Raw genomic sequence first — 15,389 nt, 5'->3', positions numbered from 1 at the left:
GCACTTCTCCAACATGACAATGATCCAAAACACACATCTAAGGCCACTGTTACATTTCTGAAGAACAGGGTGACAGTGATTCAGTGGCCAAGTGTCTCCTGATCTGAACCCAACCAAACACCTATGGGGAATTCTGAAGAGACAAGTTGTCATCGCTCCATCCAGCATCCAGGCTCTAAGAGCTCGTTATCGAAAGAGAGAAAAAAGATAGATGTTGTATTATGTCACTAATTTGTTCATTCTATGACTAGAAGGTTTGGTGCCGTCCTTAAAAAATCATGGAGGCCATACAAAATTCTAGATGTAGTAGCTTTTGATGTGGGGTGTACTCATTTTTGCACCAACTAATTTGAGTAAAACTGAAGATTTTGTAATGAGAGTTATATTATGAACCTTACTTTCATGTTTTGATTATAAATAAAATGTTCAATGAAATTCAGTGTTGGCAAAATTTTAGAAATTTATTCAGGAAGATATTAAATAAAATCTTACTTATCAAAGGGGGTGTACTTATTTATGCTGAGCAATGTTTATTAAATTTATGAAACACAGTGAACATAATTACAGTTTCTTTCCTGTATGACTTTTCTCATGTTTTAAAAGATATGATTTATGTATAAAAGATTTCCCACTTTGTGAACATGAATACGGCTGCTCTCCTGTGTGAATTCTGTGATGTTTAACAAGATCCGATTTATATATAAAACATTTCCCACATTCTGAACATGAAAATGTGTTTTCTCCCGTATGAATTCTCTTATGTGCAGCAAGTTGATATTTATGTATAAAACATTTCCCACATTCTGAACATGAATACGGCTTCTCTCCTGTGTGAGTTCTCAGATGTCTAAAAAGATCTGATTTACCTGTAAAGAATTTTCCACATTGTAAACATGAAAACGGTTTCTCCACGGTGTGAATTCTTTGATGTTCAATAAGATTTGATTTTTTTCTAAAACATTTCCCACCTTCCGAACATGAATACGGCTTCTCTCCTGTGTGGATTCTCTGATGTCTAATAAGACTCCCTTTAACTGCGAAGGACTTCTCACATAGTGAACATGAATACGGTTTCTCTCCTGTGTGGATTTTCTGATGAGTAACAAGATGTGATTTATCTGTAAAGAACCTTCCACATTCTAAACATGAAAAAGGTTTTTCTCCCGTGTGAATTCTTTGATGTTTAACAAGCTTTGATTTACTTCCAAAACATTTCCCACATTCTGAACATGCAAATGGCTTCTCTCCTGTATGAATTCTCTCATGTGTTGCAAGATTTGATTTATATATAAAACATTTCCAACATTCTGAACAGGAAAATGATTTTTCTCCTGTATGAATTTTCTCATGTGCAACAAGGACTGATTTATATATAAAAGATTTCCCACATTCTGAACATGAATATGGTTTCTTCCCGGTGTGAATTCTCTGATGTGTAACAAGATCTGATTTATATCTAAAGCATTTCTCACATTCTGAACATGAAAATGGCTTCTCTCCAGTATGAATGCTCTGATGTCTTCTAAGATGCCCCTTACCTGTGAAGGATTTCCCACATAGTGAACATGAATATGGATTCTCAACTGTGTGAGTTCTCTGATGTCTAATAAGACTACTTTTATATGTAAAACATTTCCCACATTCTGAACATGAATACAACTTCTCACCTGTATGAATTCTCTGATGTGTAATAAGATTCCCTTTATCTGTGTAGGATTTATCACATTCTGAACATGAAAATGGTTTTTCTCCTGTGTGAATTCTCTCATGTATAACAAATTGTGATTTATATGTAAAACATTTCCCACATTCTGAACAGGAGTATGGCTTGTCTCCTTTGTGTTTTCTTTGTGTCTGAGGTGAGCTTTTAGTAAGTTGCTTGTCACACTGAAATCTTGAATCCACTTTGCCCCCTGGACTTTTGGTAATAATGTGAGATTGCTCAGGAGATGATTCCTCATGATTAGGAGGATTATAAGAAGGTGAAGCGCTGTGAAGTCCAGGAGGTGCAGGAAGGGTGATGAGGTTTTCTCCATTAGAGTGCTTCCTGATATCTTCTTTTTTACAATTTAGTGATGAACCGTTATTCTCACAAGGATTTCCTATCAGGATGAAAGATAAATTAGATGTGAGTTTTTTCTTCAACACAAAAGAGATTTCTGAATGTATTTTCTGGCGCTCACAATGAAGACCCTCATCAGTGAAAGTACCGGTAATAAGGAGGACAACTACATGCCATAACATTAACACAATGACGGGTAAAGAGAATGACACTTATAATCTGGTGACATTGGCACAAGTCAGGGGTGGCAGAGATTAGACAGCAAATAGACAGTTCTTAAGGGAACCTGTCATCAGTAATTACCCCCTTAACCCTTTCGCAACCCTGGGATTTTCCGTTTTTGCGATTTCGTTTTTTCTCCCCTTGTTCCCAGAGCCATAGCGTTTTCATTTTTTGGTCAATATGGTCAATATGGTCATGTGAAGGCTTATTTTTTGCGGGACGAGTTGTACTTTTCAACGCCATTATTATCCTGTACGGGAAAATGGGAAAACAATTCCAAGTGCGGTGAAATTGCAAAAAAAGTGCAATACCACAGATGTTTTTTTTTTTGTTTTTTTTTACCACGTTCACTGATTGCTAAAACTGACCTGCTATTCTTATTTTCCAGGTCATTACGAGTTCGTAGATACCAAACATGTATAGGTTCTTTTTTATTTAAGCGGTGAAAAAAAATTCCAAAGTTTGGTAAAAAAAAAAAAATAATGGCGCCATTTTCCAAGTCCTGTAGCGTCTCCATTTTCTGGGATCTGGAGCCGGGTGAGGGCTTATTTTTTGTGCACCGAGCTGAAGTTTTTATTGATAACATTTTGGGGTAGATCCGATGTTTTAATCGCCCGTTATTGCATTTTATTTCAATTTTGCGGCGACAAAAAAACGTAATTCTGGCGTTTAGAATTGTTTTCTCGTTACGCCGTTTACCCATCGGATTAATTCTCCTTTTATATTGATAGATCGGGCGATTCTGAACGCGGCGATACCAAATATGTGTATGTGTTTTTTTTTTTATTATTTTATTTTGAATGGGGCGAAAGGGGGGTGATTTACACTTTTATATTTTTTTAAATAATTATTTAAAACATTTTTTTTACACTTTTTGCTTGTTTCTATAGTTTCCATAGGAGACTGGAAGCAGCAACTGTGCGATCGCCTCTGCTACATACAGGGGACGAGTGACGCGCTTCCGGCGCGGCGATGTTAAATGCCGCTGTCGGAGATTGACAGCGGCATTTAACTAGTTACCAGCCGCGGGTGGATCGCGATTCCACCTGCGGCTGTTGCGGGCGCCTGTCAGCTGTAATAATCAGCTGACATGTGCTCGGTTCAGTGCGGGCTCAGAGCCGGAGCCCGCGCTGAACCGGGGGATTACAGCCTGTGCGTACTATTACATGTGAACAATGGTGCAGCGGTCTCAGGGGGCGCCAAAGGAATACTGGACAATTTAGTAGATAATAACTGACCTTTATTCTTCCTCCAATACCACTGCCACAACTCGTTTCCACGGTCTAAACCGTCTTCATCAGGGGTGGTAATTTGCATAATTTAGACCACGTGTTGTAATCAATTAACCCTTTCATTGCAAAACGCCATATAATGCATTCTTTACCAATTAACCTCTTATTTCCCCTTGAAACAACATTGTGCATTAAAAAATCCCTACATGGATTCATAAAATCACAATTCTTAATAAAAACTTCCTATTTATATTAAAAAAAAAGAAATTTTAATTTTTATTTATTACCCACTGTTAAAATCATCCCGGGGACCTTCTTAGGGTGTCCTGACAGTGCTATGCTGCGATTTCCAGCCCCCAATTCAAAAGTTACGTTTCTTAAAGAGACAGTACACGTTCAAGAAATCCTTGTTCCCCCAAGATGTGGAATTTACAAAGAAATGAGATGAATATTCCACATCTTGTTCAATAGGATTTATGAAAATGTTAATTTGTAAGAGGGACACTCACTAGCTGTGATAGCCTTGGAGGGGGTTAAACGTCTTAGGGATAACCTGGAAACGTATTCCCCGTCCCCTGACTTCAAAGAATTTGATTTGGCATTAAAAGTCAAATTAAATAAATTTGAAGAAGATCTAATTAGAAAGAAAGCTATGAAATTACGGAGGGATAGAAAGGAAAGGAGAAGTGAGTGTGAAAAAATGGATACCACCCCCCCAATGAATGCATCTGAGGGGGGATGAAGAGCACAATTAGATGTGGAAGGGAGGGATAAAAAAGGGAAAGGAGAAAAAATGGATAAACTCACCAATTCCAATAAAGAAAGGTCATTTACTATCCTCACGACAGAGAAGCAGAGAGATTATTATGAACAACATATGAATAAAATCACCAACAATCAGAAAAAGAAAAAAGAAATGAAATCAACAGCAAGTAACTAGTATGGCAAATGATTTCAATGTGAGAGCAGAGAATAGAACTAGCACTAATACATTTTCTCCAAATAAAGAGAGAAAAGCATGCGCACATGGAAAAATAGCAACACTGGACATGCAAGTAATAAAGAGAGAAAAGCATGCGCACATGGAAAAATAGCAACACTGGACATGCAAGTAATAAAGAGAGAAAAGCATGCGCACATGGAAAAATAGCAACACTGGACATGCAAGTAATAAAGAGAGAAAAGCATGCGCACATGGAAAAATAGCAACACTGGACATGCAAGTAATAAAGAGAGAAAAGCATGCGCACATGGAAAAATAGCAACACTGGACATGCAAGTAATAAAGAGAGAAAAGCATGCGCACATGGAAAAATAGCAACACTGGACATGCAAGTAAAGAGAGAAAACCATGCGCACATGGAAAAATAGCAACACTGGACATGCAAGTAATAAAGAGAGAAAAGCATGCGCACATGGAAAAATAGCAACACTGGACATGCAAGTAATAAAGAGAGAAAAGCATGCGCACATGGAAAAATAGCAACACTGGACATGCAAGTAGTAAAGAGAGAAAAGCATGCGCACATGGAAAAATAGCAACACTGGACATGCAAGTAATAAAGAGAGAAAAGCATGCGCACATGGAAAAATAGCAACACTGGACATGCAAGTAGTAAAGAGAGAAAATCATGCGCACATGGAAAAATAGCAACACTGGACATGCAAGTAATAAAGAGAGAAAAGCATGCGCACATGGAAAAATAGCAACACTGGACATGCAAGTAATAAAGAGAGAAAAGCATGCGCACATGGAAAAATAGCAACACTGGACATGCAAGTAATAAAGAGAGAAAAGCATGCGCACATGGAAAAACAGCAACACTGGACATGCAAGTAATAAAGAGAGAAAAGCATGCGCACATGGAAAAATAGCAACACTGGACATGCAAGTAATAAAGAGAGAAAAGCATGCGCACATGGAAAAATAGCAACACAGGACATGCAAGTAATAAAGAGAGAAAAGCATGCGCACATGGAAAAATAGCAACACTGGACATGCAAGTAGTAAAGAGAGAAAAGCATGCGCACATGGAAAAATAGCAACACTGGACATGCAAGTAATAAAGAGAGAAAAGCATGCGCACATGGAAAAATAGCAACACTGGACATGCAAGTAGTAAAGAGAGAAAAGCATGCGCACATGGAAAAATAGCAACACTGGACATGCAAGTAATAAAGAGAGAAAAGCATGCGCACATGGAAAAATAGCAACACTGGACATGCAAGTAATAAAGAGAGAAAAGCATGCGCACATGGAAAAATAGCAACACTGGACATGCAAGTAATAAAGAGAGAAAAGCATGCGCACATGGAAAAATAGCAACACTGGACATGCAAGTAATAAAGAGAGAAAAGCATGCACACATGGAAAAATAGCAACACAGGACATGCAAGTAATAAAGAGAGAAAAGCATGTGCACATGGAAAAATAGCAACACTGGACATGCAAGTAAAGAGAGAAAAGCATGCGCACATGGAAAAATAGCAACACTGGACATGCAAGTAATAAAGAGAGAAAAGCATGCGCACATGGAAAAATAGCAACACTGGACATGCAAGTAATAAAGAGAGAAAAGCATGCGCACATGGAAAAATAGCAACACTGGACATGCAAGTAGTAAAGAGAGAAAAGCATGCGCACATGGAAAAATAGCAACACTGGACATGCAAGTAATAAAGAGAGAAAAGCATGCGCACATGGAAAAATAGCAACACTGGACATGCAAGTAATAAAGAGAGAAAAGCATGCGCACATGGAAAAATAGCAACACTGGACATGCAAGTAGTAAAGAGAGAAACGGAGACTATTACCAGACACGAGGTGACTTCAACCCAAACAACGGGAATTCCAATTACAGATTCTCCCAGTGAAACATACATTTTAGAATTGGACACCAATACAGATAAAATGGAAAAAAAATATAGAAAATATAGATCAGAACATCGAAATATGTACACAGAAAATAATAATAAATGAAAAGGAAAATAGTGATATAGAAAACATGGGTGAAAATGAGTATATAGACAGCTTCACAGGTATTACGGTTGGGGGTCAATTGGAAATTTTACCTGTAATCACAGAGACATCAAATGTAAATATGTATGCACCTCAAAAGGAAAGAAACTCCAATGAAGGTAACTTACCAAAATCTATTATCCAAACAAACCTGAAAGACTCAAAAATCACTAAATTTTTTCGGGTGGCCCCAGGGCGACACCCCAAAAGAAAAAGAGAACAAGAGGGTGTAGAGGTAGTGGAAGAACTAGAAGAAGAGAACCCCACGGCACAGAGCACCACTCTGAAAAAGACAAAATCAGGGTAAACCCCATAAGCATGATACAAATAGGGAATCCGGATGATCAGGATAGTGGAATATACAACTTATCGAGCTACACACTTACTAATGATGAACGCTCCCTTCTAAGTAAGGGGCTCTCATTTTGCCCCACAGCAGAAATAGACACATTCTCGCTTTACCTTGACTTTAATGAGTTTTTTAGGAAACTCACGGTACAAAGACATTTCTTACTTGAAGAAAAAAAATGGTAAAAATGTTAAGAGGAAACCACCCCATGATGAACAAGAGACAGAAAAGGATAGAACCACAATAGATGAAATAGTACATGTAGAGATCAAACACCCAAATAAAAAATTTATCCTCTACACCATAAGGGGTCGCATATTGAGGCATTCCAACAACTAATATTAAAGGAAGTAAGATCAATTCCCCGCATGAAAATGAGAGATAATTTGAAAATTGTCCTTTTGGATAGATCTTGGTTTGCGGAGGAGGGCATGAGAATATTGAGTGATACAGAATTTTATGAAAAATTGGAGGATGATCCTAATATAAGTATCTTTATAAAGTATAATCTTCTAATTAAGAAGGCTTATGAAAAGGGGATACTCAATAAAAAAGAAAATAACTTTTTAGATATTGCGCAATATAGAATACCTTTTTTCTATTTTCTGCCCAAACTGCATAAAGACCTAAAATATCCTCCTGGACGCCCAATAATATCAGGGATCCAATCCATTACAAGTAATCTATCGCATTATGTAGATTTATTTTTGCAGATATATGTGCTGAGATTAACATCATATCTAAAGGACTCGTCACAATTAATTAAAGAATTAAGGGCTCTACCACCCATGGAGGGATGCGTCTTCCTCTCTCTGGATGTAGAGGCCCTCTACAATAATATTTCACATATATTGGGAATAAAGGTCATCGAAGAAGTTTTAACTGGAGACACTAATATGCCTATAAACCAAAGAGAATTCATTCTGAGCGCAATAGCGTTCATATTGGAGAACAATGTGTTCTCTTTTTAGGATGGATTATATAAACAGATCAAGGGCTGCGCGATGGGGACGAGATTTGCACCAAGCTATGCCAATCTCTTTATGGGTGCGGTGGAATTCGTCCTCATCGCGCAGCTGTACTTTTCTATAGGCGCTTTATAGATGATTTATTCATTATATGGCATGGATCAATGGAGGAGGCATTGAGCTTTGCGGACAAACTAAATATCAATGATTGGGGGATAAAATTCACGGCCACAGCATCATCCACTTCTCTCCAGTTCTTGGATCTATGGGGGCAGTTCGACCACCTGGGGAGAATATTCACATCCACGCTTTTTAAACCAGTGGATGTGAATAGTTACCTCAAATTCAACAGTGGACACCTTCCCGGATGGATCAAAAATGTGCCCTGTGGGCAGTATTGGAGAGTCAGGAAAAACTGTACTCTGGATTCTGACTTTAAGGTGGAATCCAAGATCCTCAAAAAGAGATTCTGGGAAAAAGGCTATCCAAAAAAACTTTTAAAAGATGCATATAAAAGAACATGCACTCTATCACAGGACTCGTGCTTGGACAGAAGGGAGAATCCGGATAGGGCTTCTTTAAGAACAGAGGAAAAGACAAAGTGGAGTTTAATTAATACATTTTGCCAATCCAGGTCAGTAGTACGGGAGTTATTACAGAAACATTGGTTTATTTAAAAGGTGACCCCATTCTCTCCAAAAGCATTCCAGAGAAACCAAATATTATCTTCAGGAAGAATAGAAGTGTAATAACCTTGCTTGCTCCCAGCAACACGAATAGAAAGAAAAAAATAAGGGATGTGACGACTAATCCTAACACCGGAGGCAGTTTCACATGCAATACACCTAAATGTATGTGCTGCGGCGTTATAACCAATAATGCAAAAACCTTTCCATCTAATACCACTAATGAGGTTTTCCAGATCAAGCAGAGATTAACATGCCAATCCACCTATGTAGTGTACCTGCTGGAGTGCCCTTGTGGCTCGCAATACATCGGCCGGACAATTCAGACCGCCCATGCCCGATTACATAAACCCAGATCTAATATAAGGGCAGGATATCCATTACATAGAGTCTCCAGACACTGCAAACCATCATCACAAAGACCCGAGCAAAATGAAAATAACCATCATCGACCATATTGTGGATAATGGACAAGAACGAGTGAGTACACTGATAAAGAAAGAAAGTTTTTGGATATACAAAATGGCCACTTTGTACCCTGAGGGTTTGAACCTTACGATTGAAAACACATCAAACCATTAAATCCGAGTAGGTTTAATGTTGTCCCTCTCATATCTTTCCCGGGTTGTCATCAGCCGTTTAATGACGGCTTGCGGGGTCACCTGCACAGGATTGAAGGTATGGTATGAGGCAGCCTGGCAGGAGACTTGCTCGCCCTTTCGGGTTGTCATTTAGCTCATTTTTCCTATTGTTGTCGGTCACTTGGTCTACTGGAAGCATAGGTTCCGATTATGATAATGGATAGTATTGGGTTTTAGGACCTTCAAAATAGTAGTGGGCAACCGTACAAGGTTATTTTATATGAAAGTGTACTGTCTCTTTAAGAAATGTAACTTTTGAATTGGGGGTTGGTAATCGCAGTATAGCATTGTCAGGACACCCTGGGAAGGTTCCCAGAGTGATTTTAAAAGTTTATGGGGTTTATAATCGTAGTGGGCAACGGTACAAGGTTATTTTCGGCCATTTTATATGAAAGTCTACTGTCTCTTTAAGTAAGTTAACTTTTGAATTGAGGGCTGGAAATCGCAGCATAGCACTGTCAAGACACCCTTAGAAGGTCCCCGGGATGATTTTAACAGTGGGTAATAAATAAAAATTAAAATTTCTTTTTTTTAAATATAAATAGGAAGTTTTTATTAAGAATTGTGATTTTATGAATCCATGTAGGGATTTTTTAGTGCACAATGTTGTTTCAAGGGGAAATAAGAGGTTAATTGGTAACGAATGCATTATATGGAGTTTTGCAATGAAAGGGTTAATTGATTACAACACGTGGTCTAAATTATGCAAATTACCACCCCTTTATAAAGCTGTATTGTAACATTCTCCTTTACCCCACCTGATGAAGACGGCTTAGACCGTGGAAACGCGTTGCGGTATTGGAGGAAGAATAAATTGTCCAGTATTCCTTTGGCGCCCCCTGAGACCGCTGCACCATTGTTTCCATGTGAAACATCTCCATACGGAGCTAAAGCGGCAGGAGCAGCCGGGCATATTTGAATGTTTGAGGACCTGCGGTGACGTGGTGTCCGGTCCGGCAGGATCGCGTGACCACTCGAGGAGCACGGAGTTGCGATGCAAACACCGACAGGACGGTATTACAAATAGAGGCGACCCGGAGCCTCATTAATCACACGCTTAATCTTGGTTGTGGAGACCTACACAACCATCACAGCAGAGTGCACTGGCACTTTTTAATTGATATAAATAGCCCTGTGAGTCTACACATGCGCCCTTTCCCTTTTCTTTTTGCATGTGCGCACTAATACGTCACAGGCTGTAAAGAGGTTAATGTACCACCAGTGCCATTTCACTCTCTCAAGCTTCCTATCCTGCTCTCAGTGTAGAAAAGTGTCCACGTAATTAATAATTACTTTTTAATATTTCAGCATCATATATAAATGAGATTGACTAATCACAAAGGCGGCCGCACATCCAGGAGCAGTGGAGCTCCGGCCTCAGTAATGACGTCACAGAAGATGTGGTGTCCAGATCCAAGGAAAAAGATGCTTTTAATTACTCCATGTTATAAATTACACCCATGAGAAAGGGGTATGGGGGGTAGGTGGACAGTGCTACGCGTTTTTAACGATCTGGCGTTCTTTGTCACAGCTTCTGGAACAGTGTGTGATTTAATCAGATGGGTCGCCATGTCCACAGACCTCATCACTGAGAAGAAATCAGCATGGATTCCGGAACAGTGTGTCAGCGCATCCTGAAGGATCTAAAAACAACTGCAGACCGGTGAAATAATTAGTTCACATTTTTTATTTATTTTACTCACTTATATAGCACCACTAATTCCACAGCGCTTTCCAGACATTATGGGCACTGTCCCCATTGGGGCTCACAATCTAAATTCCCTATCAGTGTGTCTTTGGAGTGTGGGAGGAAACCGGAGAACCCGGAGAAAACCCACACAAACACAGGGAGAACATACAAACACCTTGCAGATGTTGTCCTTGGTGGGATTTGAACCTAGGACCCCAGTGCTGTAAGGCTGCAGTGCTAACCACTGAGCCACCATACAGTGCTATCCACTGAGCCACCGTGCAGTGCTAGCCACTGAGCCACTGGGCAGTGCTAACCACTGAGCCACCATACAGTGCTATCCACTGAGCCACCATACAGTGCTAGCCACTGAGCCACCGTGCAGTGCTAACCACTGAGACACCGTGCAGTGCTAACCACTGAGCCACCGTGCAGTGCTATCCACTGAGCCACCGTGCAGTGCTAACCACTGAGCCACCGTGCAGTGCTATCCACTAAGCCACCGTGCAGTGCTAACCACTGAGCCACCGTGCAGTGCTAACCACTGAGCCACCGTGCAGTGCTAACCACTGAGCCACCGTGCAGTGCTATCAACTGAGCCACCGTGCAGTGCTAACCACTGAGCCACCGTGAAGTGCTAACCACTGAGCCACCGTGCAGTGTTAACCACTGAGCCACCGTGCAGTGCTATCCACTGAGCCACCGTGCAGTGCTAACCACTGAGCCACCATGAAGTGCTAACCACTGAGCCACCGTGCAGTGCTAACCACTGAGCCACCGTGCAATGCTATCCACTGAGCCACTGTACAGTGCTAACCACTGAGCCACCGTTCAGTGCTAACCACTGAGCCACCGTGCAGTGCTAACCACTGAGCCACCGTGCAGTGCTAACCACTGAGCCACCGTACAGTGCTAACCACTGAGCCACCGTACAGTGCTAACCACTGAGCCACCGTGTAATGCTATCCACTGAGCCACTGTACAGTGCTAACCACTGAGCCACCGTGCAGTGCTATCCACTGAGCCACCATACAGAGCTAACCACTGAGCCACCGTACAGTGCTAACCACTGAGCCACCGTGCAGTGCTAACCACTGAGCCACCGTGCAGTGCTAACCACTGAGCCACCGTACAGTGCTAACCACTGAGCCACCGTGCAGTGCTATCCACTGAGCCACCATGCAGTGACAACCACTGAGCCACCGTGCAGTGCTAACCACTGAGCCACCGTGCAGTGCTAACCACTGAGCCACCGGGCAGTGCTAACCACTGAGCCACCGTGCAGTGCTAACCACTGAGCCACCGTGCTTGCCATTATCAAAATATGAACCGACATCGGTGCCAGAAGAAAACACAATTATACAGCGGCACATAGAGAATAAGAGCAAATACAAAAAGGGAAAAAAAAATATACAATGAAAAATGGGAATGAGCATAAAAAACATCCAAAACCCCATCTAAGGAGAAACATACAGAGGAGAGATGCATACCTCTCTGGATTATTGAGCAGTGAAGCATTACCTCTCTGGATTATTGAGCAGTGAAGCATTACCTCTCTGGATTATTGAGCAGTGAAGCATTACCTCTCTGGATTATTGAGCAGTGAAGCATTACCTCTCTGGATTATTGAGCAGTGAAGCATTACCTCTCTGGATTATTGAGCAGTGAAGCATTACCTCTCTGGATTATTGAGCAGTGAAGCATTACCTCTCTGGATTATTGAGTAGTGAAGCATTACCTCTCTGGATTATTGAGCAGTGAAGCATTACCTCTCTGGATTATTGAGTAGTGAAGCATTACCTCTCTGGATTATTGAGCAGTGAAGCATTACCTCTCTGGATTATTGAGCAGTGAAGCATTACCTCTCTGGATTATTGAGCAGTGAAGCATTACCTCTCTGGATTATTGAGTAGTGAAGCATTACCTCTCTGGATTATTGAGCAGTGAAGCATTACCTCTCTGGATTATTGAGCAGTGAAGCATTACCTCTCTGGATTATTGAGCAGTGAAGCATTACCTCTCTGGATTATTGAGCAGTGAAGCATTACCTCTCTGGATTATTGAGCAGTGAAGCATTACCTCTCTGGATTATTGAGTAGTGAAGCATTACCTCTCTGGATTATTGAGCAGTGAAGCATTACCTCTCTGGATTATTGAGTAGTGAAGCATTACCTCTCTGGATTATTGAGCAGTGAAGCATTACCTCTCTGGATTATTGAGCAGTGAAGCATTACCTCTCTGGATTATTGAGCAGTGAAGCATTACCTCTCTGGATTATTGAGCAGTGAAGCATTACCTCTCTGGATTATTGAGTAGTGAAGCATTACCTCTCTGGATTATTGAGCAGTGAAGCATTACCTCTCTGGATTATTGAGTAGTGAAGCATTACCTCTCTGGATTATTGAGCAGTGAAGCATTACCTCTCTGGATTATTGAGCAGTGAAGCATTACCTCTCTGGATTATTGAGCAGTGAAGCATTACCTCTCTGGATTATTGAGCAGTGAAGCATTACCTCTCTGGGTTATTGAGCAGTGAAGCATTACCTCTCTGGATTATTGAGTAGTGAAGCATTACCTCTCTGCGCAGGTTCAGACCGGGGAACACACGAGCCCAAACTGTAACTCCAGAAGGCTTCTGTGGTGCACAGTCGTCTCATACGATCGCCGCCCCGGGTAGATGTAATAACTCCTTCTATACCCATAACACGTAAAGATGAAATCTGTCTATTATGTGGAGACATTAAATGTTTAGATGCCAGTCTGCAGCTTGTTGAGAGCATTCAGGCTGCGCTGACACACTGTTCCGGAATCCATGCAGGTTTCTTCTCGGTGATGACGTCTGTGGACGCGCCTAACCGTCTGATACATCAGCACCGGTTTGTCATTATCAATGGAATGTAAGATGCACCGACATCGGCTCCGCAAAACCAGCAGAATTAGATGAAGAGACATCTGAAGATAGTAACAATACTCCATCCAATTACATATAACCGGTGGAATAATAACATTTATATTAATTTTCATATAAGTTTCATTTGAGGCATCGAATAAACGTAACTCAAAGCAAGCGAAAGCCCCTCAGGTCTCTAGATGTCAGACCAGAGCCATCAATCCATAGACCCCAGATCTTGTCACATTTACAGACAGCATCTCCTTTTAGGTATATGCCTTTAGTATAAGTTTACTAGCCCGTTACCTTTATCATTCTGATATCATGGGCTCCTGATCTGCTATCTATTTTCTTGCCATATATAACATACGTGCCGCCGCAATTTTGCCGTACTCAACATATCCCAGTATACATAGTAATGGTGAAAGCTCTACGTCAACTGAATAAACCCTGTTAATCATTGCTACAACACTCTTCCAGAAGGACACCAGGTTAGGACCGTTCCACATCATATGAAGCAGGTCTGCTATGGTAGTTTTGCATCTAGGACAGTGGGGACTTGAACGAAATCCGATGTTAAATAAGAATTGAGGCGTCCTGTATACCCGGTGTATCACATATATATGGACAGTCTATGGGATTCACTTACAGACAATTGTGGAACTCTTTCCAGTAGATCTGACCAGTGATTTTCCTCTATGGTCCCATTACACTCTCCCATTTCTCTTTTGATCGCGTCGGCTGGTTTGTCAATATAATGTTATAAAGTCATGAGATCAGTCCTGAGAACTGTGTAGATTTGCTATTCTCTGTATTATTGAGTTTCGGGGTAACCCTCCTTCCAGAACAATGCCTTCCCCCCGATACGCGCGCCTAAATTGTAAGTATCTATAGAATTCAGAGGAGGTAACTCGTATTCATTGTGTAGCTGTGAGAATTCCTTAATCACATCACCTATCAGCACTTGATTAAGTCTGTTTAAACCCTTGGAGCTCCAGGAGTTAAATCCCACCAGTTGCTGTAGATTTGGAAGCCATGGAGTGTTCCATAATGAAGAAAATTGTGAAACACCTTCTATTCCTTGTAATTCTTTCACCGTCCCCCAAAGTTTGTGACATAACAGCATAGTCGGTATTTTGCCTCCAAGTGTCCCAAACTTATGCGCCTCCAATACCTCATAGAGTTTATCTGATTGGAAATAATGCTGTAGCAACATAAGCTGAGCTCCCCTCCCCCAGGGTCGTCCCATCCCCACATACGCTGAGCTCCCCCTCCCCCAGGGTCGTCCCATCTCCACATACGCTGAGCTCCCCCTCCCCCAGGGTCGTCCCATCTCCACATACGCTGAGCTCCCCCTCCCCCAGGGTCGTCCCATCTCCACATACGCTGAGCTCCCCCTCCCCCAGGGTCGTCCCATCCCCACATACGCTGAGCCCCCCCTCCCCCAGGGTCGTCCCATCCCCACATACGCTGAGCTCCCTGTCCCCCAGGGTCATCCCATCCCCACATACGCTGAGCCCCCCCTCCCCCAGGGTCGTCCCATCTCCACATACGCTGAGCTCCCCCTCCCCCAGGGTCGTCCCATCCCCACATACGCTGAGCCCCCCCCCCCCCCAGGGTCGTCCCATCC

The 15,389-nt window shown here is 41.6% G+C and overlaps 1 protein-coding gene across 1 annotated transcript in view; it reads right to left on the bottom strand.

Annotated features, from left to right (window-relative positions):
* LOC141220289 (uncharacterized) overlaps positions 1 to 15,389 on the bottom strand; it is an 83,768-nt gene that overhangs the window by 40,035 nt on the left and 28,344 nt on the right. The window contains exon 7 of the mRNA XM_073666246.1: positions 633 to 2,102. Within this exon, the coding sequence (XP_073522347.1) occupies positions 633 to 2,102 (1,470 nt within the window). The remainder of the gene's footprint in view (positions 1 to 632; positions 2,103 to 15,389) is intronic.

Source organism: Phyllobates terribilis, unplaced genomic scaffold, assembly GCF_046119375.1.
Source record: "Phyllobates terribilis strain yellow unplaced genomic scaffold, ASM4611937v1 Scaffold_279__1_contigs__length_2497574, whole genome shotgun sequence".
Taxonomy (NCBI): Eukaryota; Metazoa; Chordata; class Amphibia; order Anura; family Dendrobatidae; genus Phyllobates; species Phyllobates terribilis.
Note: the sequence above shows the minus strand (reverse complement) of the source record. Positions and strands in the feature narration are given on the sequence as shown.